Raw genomic sequence first — 17,980 nt, 5'->3', positions numbered from 1 at the left:
AACAGAGATCTCTGGGTATTTCAAACTAGCTACTTCCCCTCCCCCTGCTGAGTGCAGGAGAGAGGATTTTTCTGATTCTCACGGTGAGACAAGGTGGGGCTTTCATGGTGGGACTTCCACCCAGGACTCAGCTGCTCAGAGCCCTGAACTCCCAAAGAGCCTCTGCTGAGCCTGCTGCAGCCTATGGATGAGAAAGTGGGACTCCTCCGCAGGCTTCTGCTCGCTGCAGTTGTGATTCTTTGAATCTCTGTCTCTGCAGTTTTCAGAGCAGTATTTTGCCCTGTGACCTTGATTTGTCATTTTTTGGTTTATTTTGCCTTTTTCTTGCTATAAAGATAGGAATTCAAGCTCTTTACATGTTGGTTTAAAACTAGAAGTCTATAAATTGTTTTAATGATGATTTGACAGAAGGGGGCATCACAGTAGAATCAGGACACTTGAGTTATATTGCTGATTGAATTTTGTTCACCTTAATTATGTTGATGACATTAAAGTCGAATTTGTTTTTAAAGTTAAAACTTTAAGATATAATCTGACATGCACATATCCATTCTTACGGTTTTACTTCGTTTTTACATTGCTTTCCCATGGATTTCTCTGTTCTTAATAATGAAAGCCTTTAGCCAACTTTAAAATTTAAATCTTTGCAATTATATAAAATAGCAGAGATTTAAATAATGTAAGTGATAAATTCTGAAGAAACTACCATTTTGAATACTTTTAAATTGGCTATCATGTAATTTGATTTTACTAAATGAAATACAAATTATGTATTCTTCTCTACCAAGAAATGCTTTATAGTGTAATGATTCTGTCAATTTTAGTTATAACCTCAGCCAGTGATAGTGTTTTTTATTCATGCTATAATGATCATTATCAGACTTAGAAGTTCTTATACCTAATAAAACAACTACAGTTTTACAGTGGTAAAAATGCTAAAAATTTAGTCTAATTTATTATAACCACCAATAGTATGTTTCCTATAAAATGTAATAACAACTAAGGAGCAACTTTCTAACATTATAATTTGAGGAGCTTTGAAGACAGCAAATTTGATGTTAAATTCTATATCATTTTACTTTAGGTTGTTTCCAACTGTAATTGACCAGAAGTTATTTGTTTTTCCCCTGGAATCTGAGCATAAACTTCGGCGACTCCCAAAACAGCATAGCTCACTTCCACATATGATTTCAAGAGCAAAGGTAGGAACTGAGAAACCCATGGTGACCAAGTAGTGAGTCTCGGGGCCTTGGAGGTGGGGAGACGAGGAGTGCCTCGTACTGGATGGGAAGTTTCTTTTGGGGATGATAAATTGTTCTAGAATTGTATAGTGGTGGTGGTTGTACAACTTTAGGAATATGCTAAATACCACTGACTTGTACACTTTTAAAAGGTGAGCTTCATTGCAAATGGCTTATATCTATATATAAAACTCTATCAGCTTTCCTGTCTCTGGGGCAAAATATTTGTCCCCTGCAAGATAAAGGAGAACAAGTTTATTTGGCTCACAGCTTCAGTCGGTTCAATCCATGGTTAGCCAGCTTTGGAGTCATAAACAGCAGGGTGGAAGGGCTGGCAGCTGCTCACATCCTGGCAGCCAGGAAGCAGAGAGAAGGAAAGGAACCAAGAACATGGATGCATCCTTTCAGGTCACACCCACAGTAACCCACCGCTTTCACCTAGGAACCACTTCCAAATAGCACATTCTGCTCTGACCTCACAATGGACTAATGCACTGATGAACACAGTGCCCCCATGATCTAATCATCTTCCAAATATGTGAGACTTTGGGGTATATTTGAGATCTGAGCCATAAAAACACCTTAAAATGTGTAAAGAATGAAGGTAGGATATTTACATTGTGTTCTATAGTAGAAAGCATAATGATATACGTATATAGGTATGTTTCTACAGTTACATGTTCTTATTGATCCAATATGTTCATGGCAGTTTTGTTTCAAGAGCAAAATTAACCAAAACATAATACCTTGAAATTGTTAAACAGAGTCCCCTGGCGTTCCAAATGGCCAGAAATAGAGCTCAAGACATTTCTGACTTTGCCTGTTTTGTGTTCTGTCATCTTGACTGTTGCTCCCTGTCTCAGTGAGTGTTAGTTGAGCTGCTCTCACAGAATACCACAGATGGGGTGTCACAGTTTCCCATAGCTCTGGCAGCTCCAGTCTATGATCAAGGTGCTGGCAGATCTCGTATCTGATGAGGGTGTTCTTCCTTATTTGTGAAAACCTTATTCTTCTATCTGGGAAAGACGGGGAGAGGGGAAAAGGGAGTAAAGAAGAGAGACAGAGAATCTTTTGTCTTTTTATAAGGACACTGATCTCACACGTGAGAATTACACCCTCATAACCTAATTACCTCCTAAAGGCCTTACCTCCTAATACCACCACATCAGGGTTTAAGATTTCAACATGACTTTTAAGGAGATATATTGGGTACATAAACCTCTTGACTTCTCCAAAGTAAATAATAGCTCACTTCTTTTAAGACCAGGTACCATTGCCATTGCTTGTTTAATCTTCAGAACAGTCCTACCAAGAGGCATTATTATTTTTATTGGTGAAGAGACTAAAGTACTTGTAAGGTATTAAATAAGTTGTCCAAGAGAATGCAGCTAGTAAATATCCAATCTGGGATTATGAATCCAGAAATGCAGAGATCCAAAACTGTATTCTTAATCCATTGTCATATTCTCTTTCTTTTTTTTTTTTTTTTTTTTTTTTTTTTGTCTTTTTCATTTTTATCGGTACCGGGGATCGAACTCACGACCACCTGCTTGCAAGGCAGGTGCTTATGCCGCTGAGCTAAATCCTCAGCCCCATCATATTCTCTTTCAATAATAGCTGTCTTGAGATATAAATATGCCTATCTTGAAATTTCATCTTTCAAAGCATTCCAGTTTTATACATTCACAGAGTCTTGTGGCCATCACGTGGTACTCTTTTTTATAACTGTTTGTAATACTCTCTGTTTTTCCTTCATCACACTTGCCATGGTGTGTAACTAGACAGTGTGTTGATGATGTTAAAAAATAAGGCTGTCATCCTGTGAGATTAGAAGCTTAATGAGAGAAGGATCAAAGCCAGTACGTTCATTGCTATAGTGCTGCAAGGAACCCACAATAAATATTTGTTAAATGAGTAAATGAAACTGCCCCAGTGACCTGGAAGGGTGTGCTCATCCCCGTGTAGGAGTCCGGTTCCTCTAGACACATAAGCAGCCTGCTCCTACCTGCCATTGCTCTTGTCACCTGGGTGGGCTCAGCCACTATCTTGTGGGGAGCTTCTGTGTACCAGAGGTGATCAGAAGTGCGCAGAAAGGACAAGGCAGCTGGGCTCTCGCCCTCATGGCGCTCACAGCCTAGTGTAGTAGAGGGGGCCGGAGGACCAGCCACCGCTCACAATAAAGGCTCTGATGAAAATAAGACAAGGTGCTGTGACAAAAGAGCTTAAACGTCTCATCTTTCTTACTGGTAAGCAGCTTTTTCAATTACTTTTTTGTTTTTTCACCAAGAATCTCAGGAGTCTCACACTTAGTCCACAGGAACAGTGAAATAAAATATCTGAAATAAGGACCGCTGTAGAATATATAGTTATTATTACCACCACCCCTCCCCCCATTAAACTTTGGCCAGAAATTTATTTTCTAAAGCGTTTTGAATCCTAGCAAATGGTCATAAGGCTAAGGAAATACCCATGCTGCTGAGGTGACCCTGTGCTCTATTACATGCCATGAACATGTGCAAGCTCCATTCAGGAAGGGGCGAGGGCCATTTCCCACCTGGACTTCCTTCCAGGGCCTGTATTTCTACTATGGTTATTTTACCCCTAATTCTGGGGTAAAATGTGCTTAAAAATACACATCTGCTGACATGAAAGATAGCTCTAATTTTCATTGTAAAGTTAATGATGAGCAGTGCTGTTCTGCCAGCTGTTATGCATGCCTCCTGCACCAACATAAAAGCTTGTATTGGGACTTCCGGAAGAATATGGTGGATAGATAGCAGCAGCTATGGAGGCTCTCTGAGATACCCCACTTAAAATCCAGGAATGGTGCAGGGTGAGAAGTCCTAAGCAAGGGGAGATACACCCTGCCGACCCAGGAATGAACTAAACTAAGAGAAACCAACTGGAAACGCAATCCCGGTGCTACAACAGGAACAGATAAGGTCTCAGCGCGGAAGCTGGAGCCTGTGCCACTGGAAGCCAAGATTTGAATTTCCTGCAGCTGCTGCTGTGTTGGCACGGCAAGGAAAGAGGTGTGAAAGCTCTGAGAGTGGGAAGTGGCGAATGCAGTTGAGAGCGGGACTGGCCGGGAGCCCTGCATCGACCTGCAGTGAGTGAGCGAATCAGGGACCCTTCCATTAGAGTAGGAGGCTTCCGCAAAGGACATACTGGGACTGGGCAGACTAGCCGGAACAGGTTGTTGCAGTGACTTCAGTCACATATTCCCCTCTCAAGCAGGATTGGTGGGGAGTGCCTGGCCTGGGTGTCGCCACTGACTTAAGACCCAGTAGGCTAGCCCAAACCGGGTCCCAGTGCCTGGAGGTGCACTCTAGCAGTGAAGCCTTTGGTAGGCTGACCTAGAGGGGCAGGCCAAGCATAGGCTGCCCAGGTCTGTGTCTCCCTAGTACACTGCAGTGGGCGGGAACACCTAGCTGGCACAATTCAAACTGTAACCGACAAAGAAAGAAACTGGGCCTCCTATATACGCTTGTATGGAAAGAACAAAAAATATGGGAAGAGGGAGCAACAAGAAAGGGTCCTCCGCCCTCAATCCTGAGAAACATGCAATATCAGACACGGCACCAATAGACATAAAGCGATATCTCCAGAGCCTCATAGACCAGTTCAAAAAATGAAGTTATTAATGACCAAAAGCAAGATATAAGTAGAATAGTTAGAGAAATGCTAAGAACCCCCCAGAAAAAACAGATGGTGGAATGGAAGAACAGAAAAAAAGGGGAGAATTGTTTGATGGAGAAAATAGAGAAAACATAGAATATGTGAAGCAGGTTCATAGAAATTACCAGGACATTAAAAACTCTATTGAAAGCTGGCATAACAGCTTGAAAGGAAACTAAGGATAGATTATCTGAACTGGAGGGCAGATTTGTAAGGTGAGAGCATGAAATGAAAAACTTCTTAAAAATAAGAAAACAGCAATAATACAAAGGCTAGAAGATGATAGGATCTATAACTTAAGAATTAAGAACATAAAAGAAGAAGTAGGGACACAAACAAATGGACTACAAAAGCTATTCACAGAATAATCCAAGAGAATTTCCCTAATTTGGCAAAAGGTAAAGATACGCAGATGTATGAGGCATACAGGACCCCAGCCACCTACAACCCAGACAGAGCTACACCCAGGCATATAATAATCAAAATTCCAGAAATCCAATATAAGAACGGAATATTAAAAGCCGTCAGAGACAAGAAACAGATCACTTATAAGGGAACACCCATCAGAATTACAGCAGACTTCTCGGCACAAACCATCAAATCATGAAGAGCGTGGGGGGAAATAATTCAAGCTTTGAAAGATAATAGCCTCCAGCCAAGATTGATATATCCTGCACAACTCTCCCTGGAAATTGATGGAAAAACAAGGTGCTTCCAGGATAAAAGGAACTAGGGGAATTTGCAACCACCAATTCAACTCTACAGAGAATACTGCAGGATAGTCTAAAAAAGGAAAATACCAAGATTCCAGAAATAGTGGCAGAGAGGACACAATGAATGGAACAGAAAGAGAAATGAAGAAGACAAACTGACAACAAACGACAGAAAAAGAGCTCAACAGAAATGAGGCAGAGAAGGTTGGATGGTAGGAACAGCTATTTTGGAGAAAACAAGACATCATAATAGCTAGTGCTGATTTAGTATCATCTTGTTTTGAAGTCCCATCAAGCTTTTATTCTTCTGTCTCCATCGGTCTTAACAGGTTGTATCTTATTTTGGATTTTATTATATGTGATAAGCAAAAACTTTTATAGACAAGGAGATACAGAAACCATTGTTTATTTCCTGTTAGTTGGTTCTAAATACTCTGTAATAATTTCATTCTCTTGAATGGTTTTACATTGTCTGGATATGCTTGGTGCTACAGTATATGAAGTCATACTCAAAGATTTCAAGGAAAGAGACACTATGGTAAGTACTTTTATGTCAGGATATCTTGTGGTGAAACATTATTTTGCTTAAATGGTTATGTTTTGACCTGTGCTGTTTTGTTGTTATGCCCTCTTTTATCTCAATCTCCTTTTTAAGTTATTTTTTTATTTTTATCTTTTTATTTAAGGGAAAAGTAAATAAAAAATAGCAGGATACATTATAGTAACCACTTTGATTTTCTATTAACTTGATTTGAAACCCTGTATTGCCCTCACCATCTTGTTTTGACTGATTTTCCCCTATTCTGCTTAGCTTGATAGTACCAAGTTCGAAAGTATAGGCAACAACTGTGAATACAATAAGATTCATTATGATGCCCATTCTGGTTGACTATTATCTTCTTTTAAAGTCCTGTAATGTCTTCAGTGTTTTGGTTTTATTCTTTACTGTTTTGTTCAATGTTATTATAACTGATGATATGGGCAATTCTTCTTAAGATAGCAAGATGCAGTATGGTAACCATTGTTGATCACCTAGTGTTTTGTTTTTACATTATCTATTATGTCCATCCTTTTGATTTGACTGACTCTGTTCTGATATGTCGCATTTGGTTTTACTCTCTTCAAAAAAAGTAATAAGAACTGTGGGAGTAATAAAACCCAAAATGTGTAATTGTCATTGTACCAAAGAAAGGAAAAGAAAGTGCTCTAAAGGTTATTACTGCATATATGTTTAAGTGTATAAGATAGATAACCATGTTACTGAGTTTTGTTGGATCATTGAACAAAACTGTTTGCAGTCTCACTGTTTGAAAGTCCACTTTGTATGCTTTAATTTTGTAACTTGAACAACTATTTCTAAGATAACAATATGTGATCTATTAACTAGTGATTTCCTACTGTTAATTTTTTTCTGAAATTCTGTATAACTTGTACCCTTTTTCTGTTTTTTTCTTCTTTTTCTCCTTAAATAAAATTAAAAAAAAAAAAAAAGCTTGTATTGGTAAGTAGTTGTGAAACCCAACTGGGATATTACTACCTTTAATTGCTCATTTTCAACTATGTAAACCTCAGTTACTTCTTTAAATTTTTCTTTCCACAAAAGCAGATATCTGTCTTTCGAATTCCAATTCACACCAAAAAATTTAAAGACAAAACAATTAGGAATCACTCAGTTGTAATTAAGAATTGTGATTAAGAATTGTTTATTAAGCTTTTTTTTAATTTGAAAAAGCACACCCAGAAACTACATAATTGGAAAAGAGAATGTTTATGTGCATATGTGCTTCTATTGTATGTTTTATTACAAAATAAAAAAGAAATGTTTGGACGATTACAAGTTAATGTCGTCATTGGCTACTTTCTGGAGTTGGGCAGGTTGGTAGAGTGGAAGGGGGAAGCAATCAGCTTTGTCGTAGTTGACATGAATCTTTCACTTTCTGAAGATTGCCCTTAAAAAAGTAAAATTGAAAAATAAAGTAAAATTGGAGGATGAAACCTTATTTTGGGCATTTGCAGATAACTGTGTGCAAATCTACATAGTCTGTTTCTACTTATTAAAATACTTGTGATTTTATTCTTCCTCCTAGTTTATCAGTGCTGCATGAAAACATGAGACAAGGCTAATTGTTTCACACTCATCCTCTACTAACCTGCCCAAACTCATAAGGTAGCCAATATTAAACAGCTTGTAGTCTTCCATACATTTCTTTTGTTTGTAATAAAATATATAATAAAGCACATATATAGATACTGTGTATAGGGTTTAGAGTTGTGAATTTTTGTGTTTACTGAAACATTATATTTTGAATTGCTAAAAATAAAAACTATATTTTGTTTATAAATACCAAGGTGAAGCTATGTTCATATAATTATTGCATAAAATATATGTATTTCAAATTCAAGAATCTTTGGGATAAAATGTCAATATGGTGCCATATTTGTTTTGGGGGGTTAGGGGGGAATACTGTTGAATTCCTTCAAAGTGAGAAGGGGAAATTTTCCCTTTCCTGTTGGTTCCAGGGTTGAGTCTGACAAGCGCAGAGCAAGTGGGAAATACCTCTGCTATCGCATGTGCTGCTATGCATGGAAAAGAATTCTCCTCTGTAAGCTGGATGTGGTGGCCAATGCTTACAGTCCCAGCTACACAGGATACAGTCTCACTCCTTCCTCTTGATTTGGGACAAGAATAGGGGCCATCTCAGCTCTAGAACTGTGAGCCACAATTCAACTTCTCCCTCTGTCCAGTCCTACGTCTCCTGCCCCTCACAGGTGTTGTTTCTAAGAGTGCTGCCCAGTAAACCTCCTGTGCAAATCTCTGTTTCAGGGTGTGTTTCCTAGGAAACCCAAAATAGTTATGGTTAACTGCTGTGGAGGTAGGAGAGAACTATGGCGAGAGTACTGGCTAACAGCGACTGCGATTGTCAAGGTGTACCATGCTTAGTGTGACAGCCACCTGAGGAGACCCCAGGGGAAGGGAGCCTGGATAAACACCCACATGGTCCTCCTTCCTTCTCATCTCCTGCTCATGCTTCTCAATGACAAATAGGAGATATCAGCACAGGGCATATTATTTTTAGAACTAACTCTTTCCAAAAGGCATACGTGAACAGTGCAAGCACATAATGTGCTGTTCAAACTATGGCACTTTTAAGAAGAAAGGGGAACCCTATTAATAATGGCTTCAAGACAGCAGGGGTAAACCAGCTTCCTTCAGATGCCCCAAACATTCATCCACTTGTTAAGTCATTCAGTGGATCAGCAAATCGACTGCCTTGGGGCCATTAAGTACTCGAGTCCTAAGCACAAGAGGACTTGTCCTTAAGAGTATTTTGAGGGAGAGAAACAAATACATGGGAAATTTCATGGATCATCTGAGACATAAAAGCAGTCTGCGTGTGTTTACAGGTGGGACTGAGAAGACTTGGAGACTAGTTTGGGGTTAGAAGAGCAAGGGAGTCCCTGATAACTCAGCAGTGTGCTTGGGGCCTGGATGCTCTGATACTGTTGGCTGAGATGAGGAACACAGGAGAAGGATTAGGGCAAGAATGATTTCATTTCAGTGTTGAATCTAGGATCCAAGAAGAAGTGCCCAACAGGCAGAAGGATATACCTATGTATAGAAAGCGGAGCAGAAGTAATACCTGAGAATCATCCCTGAATTTGCTGTCATTAACATCTAAGACCAAAGAAAGCACCAAAGGAAAATGATTAGATGTGTTGAGGTTGAAATTTCATTTTTCTTGGCTTGTAAAATACCACCAAATCTTGAGTCAAAGCAATTAATAAGAGGTTTTTAGGTTTAAGATGCATTGAATGCAATTTTTAGGCCAACAACAATATATATTGCATATTCTCTCATATTACAAAGTTGGTGTCTAAGCCTTTTTTGGTCACAGCTTAAAGATTCTTCCAAATTCACTTTTGGCCATTTGACATTAACTGTAGCATCCTCACATGAACTTTTTTAAAATCCTAATTTGCAAAGTGGAATCTTCTGGCCTCTTTTGCTTTGTAATATAATTTGGTAGGGGACATAATTAAAAATAATAGTTTATTTTCATTGCTCTACCTGGCCAAACTCATAATTTCATACTTTCCTTAACTGAATTATCTATTCCTGAAAGCCAAACACCTTCTCTTAAAAGTCAGGGCATGGACCCTTTCAGGAAACTCTTCCCTGCCTGATGACTACATGAATTGGTGATGCCAGCTCTCTGTAGCTTTGGAAACCCCTGAAGCTATTTCACGAGATTTTCTATGCCGTTATAACTTACTGTCTTAAAGTAGCAAAGTGTAGTCTTTGAAAAGAAATTGCAATCAAAAATTAGAGATCCCAATTTAGCTTCAAATTTATGCACCTGTGGTCCTTCAGGGGCGCAGAGCTCGATGGCAGTCAGGCTAACAGGAACCGATTCTGCATAAGGCTCCATTACGCTGAGCCGCACTTTGATTGTATCAGAGCTTGCTCCTGGGAGTAGGACCGGCAAGCTTCTCCTGACATCAAGTATCAGAAAGACTGATTTCAGAATTGCTAAAGTTTGAAAGCACATTTATCTTTGAAGAGAAGTGACACAGCAAAGATCATAAGTAGCCTTACACTTAATCCATTTTTGGAAGCTTTCTTTGGCAGTTGCCTTCACAGACAGTTTGCAGACATTGGTTCAGTGCAGTCAGCAAATCCTGTGTCAATCTTGTACCCTTTACTCGTCAGGCATTCGGATGTACAGATGTCCATGATGGTCAGGAACCCTTTCCATGGGGAACCTGATCCCACGGGCCTCCTTGGGAGCCTTGGGAAATGTAGGGGACTTGTGTACTGTCGCAATCCTCTCAGAACACTCTTGGCTGTTACCTGGCAGAGAGGCTCGCAACTTTTCACGATGCACACAAAGAGCTGTAATGCCCACATTACCAATAGAATCCACAACATCAAACACTGCAGAGAACAGGCACGTGGCCATTACTCATTCAAAAACTGCGCTCCAAGAAGGAACACAGCATTTCGGGGCCTACTGCTCAGCTTGGTTCCCTACCCTGTTTACCAGACAACTCAGAGTAATTTTTGGCCAAAGCCAAAAGTGAAGGTATTTCAAATGATGTAATCTCTGACAGTGTTCCAAAAGACGGGTTCCAAAAGCTAAAACAAGTGCACAGTTTTCCAGAGAGCACAAAGCCTGTTACGTCGTAAAGCACACAATTTCAGGTTTCATTATAATTATTAATCTAACTCTTAAAGCTCAGCTTTTGATGGGAACTCAACAATCATCAGCCCAGTATCAACACTGGCCTAACCTGCTTCCGGAGCCATGGATGGGTCGTGGGCACAAATATGCTTCTCATAGTCAGGGGAGGAGAATAACAACAACAAAAGATAGAGAGGAAATGTTCAGAGGCCAGGAGTATTTGATTTTCTTTTTGTATCTGGCAAACTGAGCCCTAGGCAATTTCAAAATAGAAATTCTTAAGCTGTTTAAATCAAAGAACCTACTGAGAAGCATGATACATTTGGTATGTTTGTGGGCCAGCTAAAATAAACTCACCCCATTGCTGTACTTGAGAGTTACTCCCTGAATGCCTTGAAATAGATGGTTTTACAATGAAACATAAAAATATATACTGTACTGCAGTATGTATAATATCAACATGTAGCATTTGTGTCTAAGACAGCAAGAATCTTACTTTTTAAATTTAGATCTAACTGTGATTTTCAAAACTTTGTCAGAAATAAAGTTTTGAAAGTTTTTGACATTATGCAGAGTAATACAATGAGAGATTATTAAAAGAAAAGAGGAGACTGGGATGGCGGTACAAACCTGCAATCCCAGCTATTAACCAAGCTGAAGCAGGAGCATCAAAATCTCAAGTCCACCTGGGCAACTTAGTGAAAATTTGTCTCAAAACAACAATTAAAAAGGGCTGGGGATGTAGTTCACAGGTAGAGCACTCTCGGGTTTGATCCTTGATATTAGAGAGAGAGACTGAAAGAGAAAAAGAGAGAGACAGATGGATGCAGGGGAGGAGGAAGGGGAGAAGGGACTAGGACACAGAGAGAGAATGAGAACGGGAGAGTTCCTTCCTGTGGCTCTCAGTGTGAGCTGTTCCTCACTTGCAGCAGGTGAAACAGTCTTCTGTGGGATGTGAGGATAGTGGGAGCACGTAAGGACTGCGGAGAAAGTGACGGCAAGGAGCGGGACCCTGTGGGCTCTGTCCCCTTGTTATGATGACGTAAACTCCAGGAGACCAGCCACTTTCTGAAAAGATTTCTTTTACTTTTCCCATGGCTTTTTAAAAACCTTTTTGGAGCTAGGCATGGAGGAATACACCTGTAATCCCAGCACTTGGGAGGCAGAGACTGGATGACTGGACGTTTGAGGCCAGCCTGGGCGACATAGTGAGTTCAAGACCAGCCCAAACTACATTGTGAGGCCCCATCTCAAAAACAACAACAACAACAAATCTAAACTCAACCTTTCTTACAAAAATATTCAAATATACAGGACTTCTGGCCAACAGAGTGGTGCTCCCTGTAGTCCTGGCTGCTTGAGTGAATGAGGAAGGAAAAAGACTTCGGCCAAAGAGTTCAAAGCCGGCCGGGGGAAAATTGTAATACCCTGTTTTCACGTCTGTGCTGAATGTATGTGTTTCCTCACACACCTCCTTGCAGTGTAAGTCCTAAATTGGAGGTGTTGGCATTTGGAAAGGGGGCCTTCAGGAGATGCCCAGGTGCTGAGGGTCCTGAGGGTGCAGCCTTTGTGAAAGGAACAGCTCTTCCACAGGAGCCTGCTCTCCATGTGGATTCAGTGAGAAAACTATTGCCTGGGATCCAGGAAGTATGTGAGGCCTCGAAGGACACTGAACCCGCCAAGGCTTTGATCACAGACTCCTTGGGAGCCACAGCTATGGGAAATAAATTTCTGTTGTCTCTAAGGCAGCGTCTCTGGTGCTGTATTACAGTAACCAGAATCGCCCCAAATAGTGTGTACACGATGCTTCTCCATCGGTCGGATTTCACAATTGTTAACCTTGGCCATTTTTGCTCCACTTGTTTTTATTGAAGTTTTAAAGTACAGATCTAATTCAGAAACATTTCACCTCTGATTGCTTTTAACATGCATCTTTAAAAATGAACTATTTTCCCACTTGCAGTACCATTATTGCCCCTAATAAAATCAACAATAATTCTTGAATATAATAAATACCCAGTTCAGTTTGAATTGCTCCAATTATCCCCAGCATGACTTTTAGTGCTGTTTTATCCAAACCTGGTTGCGGCTTGCATTGGATCATTTTATTTCTAAAGCAGAGAGACTGTACTTAGTGTCCTGCTCTAACCGGTGCCTAGACATCTGTAGCCTGCTGCAGGCTTGCACTACAAGTTCACAACCAGGCTCCACCACTTACTGGCTGTCCCCTGGCAAATCATTACTCTGTGCTGCAGCACCTCATCTGCAAAATGGGCCTTAAGCTAGTACTGATCCTCTGGGGCCATCGTAGGGAAATTATGAATGAAAGCAGGTGAATGTTGTCAGCAGGGCCCCTATAGGTGAGGACTACATCAGTGTTAGTCCTTCATCTTATTTATTGATAAACGCTGGTCAGCATCTGTTATTGACCAAGTATGTGCCACATGCTGCTTTTCAGGCATCAGTCAAATCTCTCTGCATTCCAGAGTTTGTGTTCTAGTTCAGAAAGGGTGGACTTTAGGAAAACAACAAAACAAATAATTTGAAAAGTGAATATACAGCATGTCAGCTGGCAAGAGAACATCCAGGGATGAGAAGAGTTGGGGGGTCTCCCTGGAGCAGAGAATGGGTGCCTTCCAGGCAGTGGAGGAGGCACCTGCTGAGGACGTAAGTTACAGGTGGGGCAGGAACAAGAGAGAGGTACAGGAAAGGGAGCAGAGCCAGATCTGTGGCCACTGTGAGGTCACAAGGGTGATACAGAGCTAGTGAGGCCCTCGCCAGAGGACTGGGTCCCTGTGTGCGCTGTGGCTGCTGGGTAAGAAAGTGACGTCAGAGGGGAAAGGCAGGAGACCATCAGAGCCTGTGGTAGGAGGATGCAATCACACCTTAAGTCGCAGGTTTTTGAGGAGGAAATTATTATTATCATTTTACAGCTGAAAAAACTGAAGATGAGACAGTGGCTTAAAGCTAAGAAATGACAGAGCTGGGTTTCAAACATAGGTCTATTTTGACCTCAAATTCTGGCTTCTCCTCACCACTGTTAAAAATACAAAAATTTAAGCTAGGTGTGGGAGTGCACATTAGTAATCTCAGCACTTGGGAGTGCTGAGGCTGGAACAGGAAGATCCTGACTTCCAGACCAGTCTCAAAAACTGAAACAAAAGCCAAAAAAGCTTGAGCTTTTTGTCTGTTTGCCATAGAGAATTTTATACCTGAATAAGAGAAAAGATAGCAGATTATGTTCCTGGTTCTGTCTGCCTGTGATGCTGTCTCCAGTTTTTCTCAGATATGTTCCTTTAAACCTTTGCAAAGAAACTTCTCAAAGCAATGCTCCCAGTAAGGGTGACTTTTTCACTGTCTGATTTATTGCAGTAACAGTAATGTGGTAATTATGAAGCCATATTAGAATTGTGTGTAGTACATTATAGACTCAATCACATGTAATACTGTTTTGCTGTAATTTGTACACTGTATACATAGTATATATAGTGAAAAACCTGCATGTAGTATATATGAAGTAGGTACATATATACTTGTATGTGCATACACTTTAAAGAGATTTATACTTTACAATGTATGCAAGTTATCACTAATGGATCATGATAATTAAGTATGGTATTTGGGCTATTTCTATTTGAAATGGACATCAAAAATAGAGTGTGATGCTCATGCCTATAATGCCAGCATTCTGGGAGGCCAAAGCAAGAGTATCACAAGTTTGGACCCAACCTGGCTAAGTTAGTGATTTAACAAGATCCCGTTAAAATAAAAAAAGGGAAGAGGAGAGGGTTAAGTCTACACGGACTATTAACATTTCCATATGAAGATTTTTATCTGCTGTATATTTTTTACTCATAGCATCTTCTCTGGAAACAAGCTACTTACTACAGCTGCAGAGATCCCTGAGTTCTACTTCTCTGGTATTCCATGGCTCAATAATATCTCAAAGGTGATATCTCAAGTCTTGAATGCCTTTGTCCCTGGCATACCAGGACATGCTGACCCCTGGGTGCAGAGAGCCATCCTTCCATGGCCACCACCTCACAGATCAGTTGTGGCAGGAAGGAAGGCTGTGGGGTTGGCAGCTGGCCCATGTGCATAAAAGCTAGACAGATATCCTCTTTGGCAGAGCACTGCTTTGAGCTGATGTGTACAGCGCTGTGGCAGACTGTAAGATTGCAAACATAGTAAAACGTTGTAAGTCTTCTCATGCACATGCTGTTTCATCATCTTGACCATTTTGGTTTAAATGCTGCTGCGTGCTACATGCAGGAGATGCAGATTTTGTTCTACCAGCAGCATGGTGAGGGTGACTGTCAGAGGTTTGGAGACTAAGCTCCAGCAGAGCCAGGGCTGTGCCTGATGCCTGGGCTCTGTCTTGAGCATTAAGCACAGCGTCTCTGAAGTCTGCTGCTGGCACAGCGGTTCGTCTCTAGTTTATGTCCAGAGCATTCTTCTGACCATGCTTCAATGCCGAGAGGCCCTGCAGCCCACTGGCCTCTCGTTATTCCACTGTGTGTCACTTTGCCTGTCCTTGTCTTCCTCGGCTGTATCACATTGTAGAAGCTAGTGCTCGTCTTCCCAGTGCCCACTCCCCCATCTGCACTGCAGACAGAACTGGACTCTGCCTGGGATGGCGTCAGGCCCTGACGAGTACGAGTCCTCGTTTCCAAGCCTTCCTTGCAGTGAAGTGTGACTGCGTGTCCCTGTTTGCCACGGCCAGCGCGGGGAAGGAGTCAGGAGAGAGACTGAAGACGCAGGGAGACCGATTGCTCAGGAGGCAAAAGGCAGTTTATTAAAGGACTCCAGAGTTTTTATAGTGTTTCAAAACAAAGAGCAGTACAAGTCACTTCAGGACACTTTCTTGTGCATGCAGCGAAGGTAAACATGTTCCTGGGCCCATGAGAAACTTCTTTGCTTATGTTATGAAGCTATTCCCAGGTTAATATCAGCGCGATGCTTTGTCTAGGAGGCTGAGGTTACTGCAGGATAAGGAACTGGTTGAGGTCCAGCTTCAGTGTGTGGTTTTCCACACCCGTTCACTGCCGGATCCCTGGTTCCTGCTCCCAACACCTGTTCTGTCCAGTGAGCCCTGAGTGGCAGCAGATGATTACGAGTTGGTTCTGGAATATTTTGCTTTCCCAGTAAAGGCAACAGTCACAACTGGCATATCTCTTGTTCCTTCTCCATTTTCCCCTTTCTTTCTCCCTTGAATGTAAACGTGACATTTGGAGTTGCAGCAGTCACCTGGTGCCGAGCATTGCTAAAAAGAAGCCACACTCTGAGGATGCTGGAGCAGAAAGATGGAAAGGAACCAGGTCTTCAATGGCTTCTCTGAGCAGCTGAACCAATACCATACCAACAACAGTCTTCTTCTGACATTTGCTAGTGGACCCCAACAGGAATTTATGTTATTTAATATCAGGTCTCTGCCAATGGATTCAGTGATTCAATACTGCAATTGCTGTCTCACAGCATTTTATTTTTCTGGAAGCCTCCTTAAAATATAACTGGCTTCTGCCCTTTCATCTTTCCTTCTTTCTGTCTTCTGCTGCCTGGAGGGCGACCATGATGACTGGAACCCTGGCAGCAATCTTAGACCAGGAGGGGAAGGCCCACACATTAGTAATAGCATAGTGCTGAGCTGGAAGAAGTGTCTTAGCTACATAACAGACTTTCATACCAACCCTTACCACTGGCCTCTGGACTTCATATACATGAGAGGATTTTATCTTATTTAAATAACATTTTCTAGTGATCAACCACATAAAAATTAATCTTAACCTTTGTACTGCCATATCTACAAATTTTTTAATGTGTAGCTTTATAGTCTGTATCTTCCTTCTTGTCATAATGAAAGAAGTGTCCCTTCTCTCATCCTCTGCTATCAAGGCCAACATTTTATTAAGGCCTTATCTTCTGAAATTATTCCTTCTCACTAATCAAGTTTTCATTCCTTTCATCATTCCTGTAGGAAAAAACTAAGTAAATTTTGCATGATTTGCAGAGGACATGGTCCTTTACATAGAAGAATCACAAAATCCCATGAAAAGACTGCTGGAATTAATAACCAAATTCACCAGTGTTCAGAATCAATCCACAAACCTAATAGCACTTCTGTACAGTAATAATGAACTCACTGAAAAATAAATTAAGGGAGCAATACCATTTACAAAAACATCCAGAAAAATACTTAGGAATTAACCTAACCAAGGAAGTAAAAGATCTCAGCAGTAATTTGAAAAGGGAGAGAATAGAAAGATACGCCTGTTCCTAGATAGGAATATTGTCAAAATGGCCACACTCCCAAAACTGATATGTGAATTTAACACAGCCCCAATGTTAAGACTTGCATTTAGATGATCCTGCAAAGCCTCATGCAGTCATAGGTGTGGCTTTTCTGAGGTGGCTGGATCTGGAGTACGCAATGCTGGGATTAGGTGTGTGATGCTGGGGCCAAGGGTGTGTGATTACTAAATTAGTTTACTGATGGTTTGGTACCTGCCCTAAACCAGGTAGCTTAGAATATGAAGGTGGCAGAAAGAAGCTGCTGTTGTCACTTGTAGCTTGATGTCTTCTGTCTTCTGTCTGCCTGCCTTGACCTGTTTCTCCCCGCAATGCTTCTCTGCCACGCCACCCTGCCTTGGAGCCAGCCAGTTACAGACTGAAGCCTCTACAAACCATGAGCCAAAAGAAACCTTTCCTCCTCTAACTTTGGGTGTTGGGTATTCTTGTCTCAGCAGTGATAAAGGTAACCAAGACAGTGTGTGATTACTAAATTAATGCACTGATGAGTTTGGCACAGTTCTAAAAGTGGATAATGGGAAGGCCCTCCCTGGATTTGAGTGCTACCCACCTAGGAGTGAGCAGCCTGGATAAAATATAAGGGACAGAAAGAGGGCTGTCACTTGTTGCTTGCCGCTTTGCTGCCTTTGCCTTCCGTGATCTGTTTCTCCTCTGTGGGAGCCTGTCTGCAGTGCTATTCTGTCTTAGAGCCAGCCAACTATGAACTGAAACCTCCACAAACTGGAAGCTACAATAAATCTTTCCTCTTTTAACTTTGAGTGTCAGGTATTTGGTCTCAGCAACAAGAGAAATTAACTAAGACACCAATAAAATACCAGAAGCACTGCTCACAGAACTAGAGAAAACAGTCCTAAAATTC

General features: G+C 41.1%; 1 protein-coding gene across 5 annotated transcripts in view; it reads left to right on the top strand.

Moving 5' to 3' along the window:
• The window catches only part of Iqch (IQ motif containing H), a 216,733-nt gene that overhangs the window by 12,509 nt on the left and 186,244 nt on the right, over nt 1-17,980 (top strand). For 4 of the 5 annotated variants that reach the window (XM_063257797.1, XM_023561668.2, XM_063257798.1 and 1 more), the window contains one exon: nt 1,085-1,202. In XM_063257797.1, the coding sequence (XP_063113867.1) occupies nt 1,085-1,202 (118 nt within the window). Of the gene's footprint in view, nt 1-1,084; nt 1,203-1,666; nt 1,846-17,980 lie in introns of those variants that run through there. The other variant, XM_063257799.1, reaches the window with a different exon arrangement.

Source organism: Cavia porcellus, unplaced genomic scaffold (assembly GCF_034190915.1).
Source record: "Cavia porcellus strain 051 isolate PalLab524CR breed Dunkin Hartley unplaced genomic scaffold, mCavPor4.1 scaffold_10, whole genome shotgun sequence".
Classification (NCBI taxonomy): Eukaryota; Metazoa; Chordata; class Mammalia; order Rodentia; family Caviidae; genus Cavia; species Cavia porcellus.
This window is presented reverse-complemented; position numbering and strand designations above follow the sequence as displayed.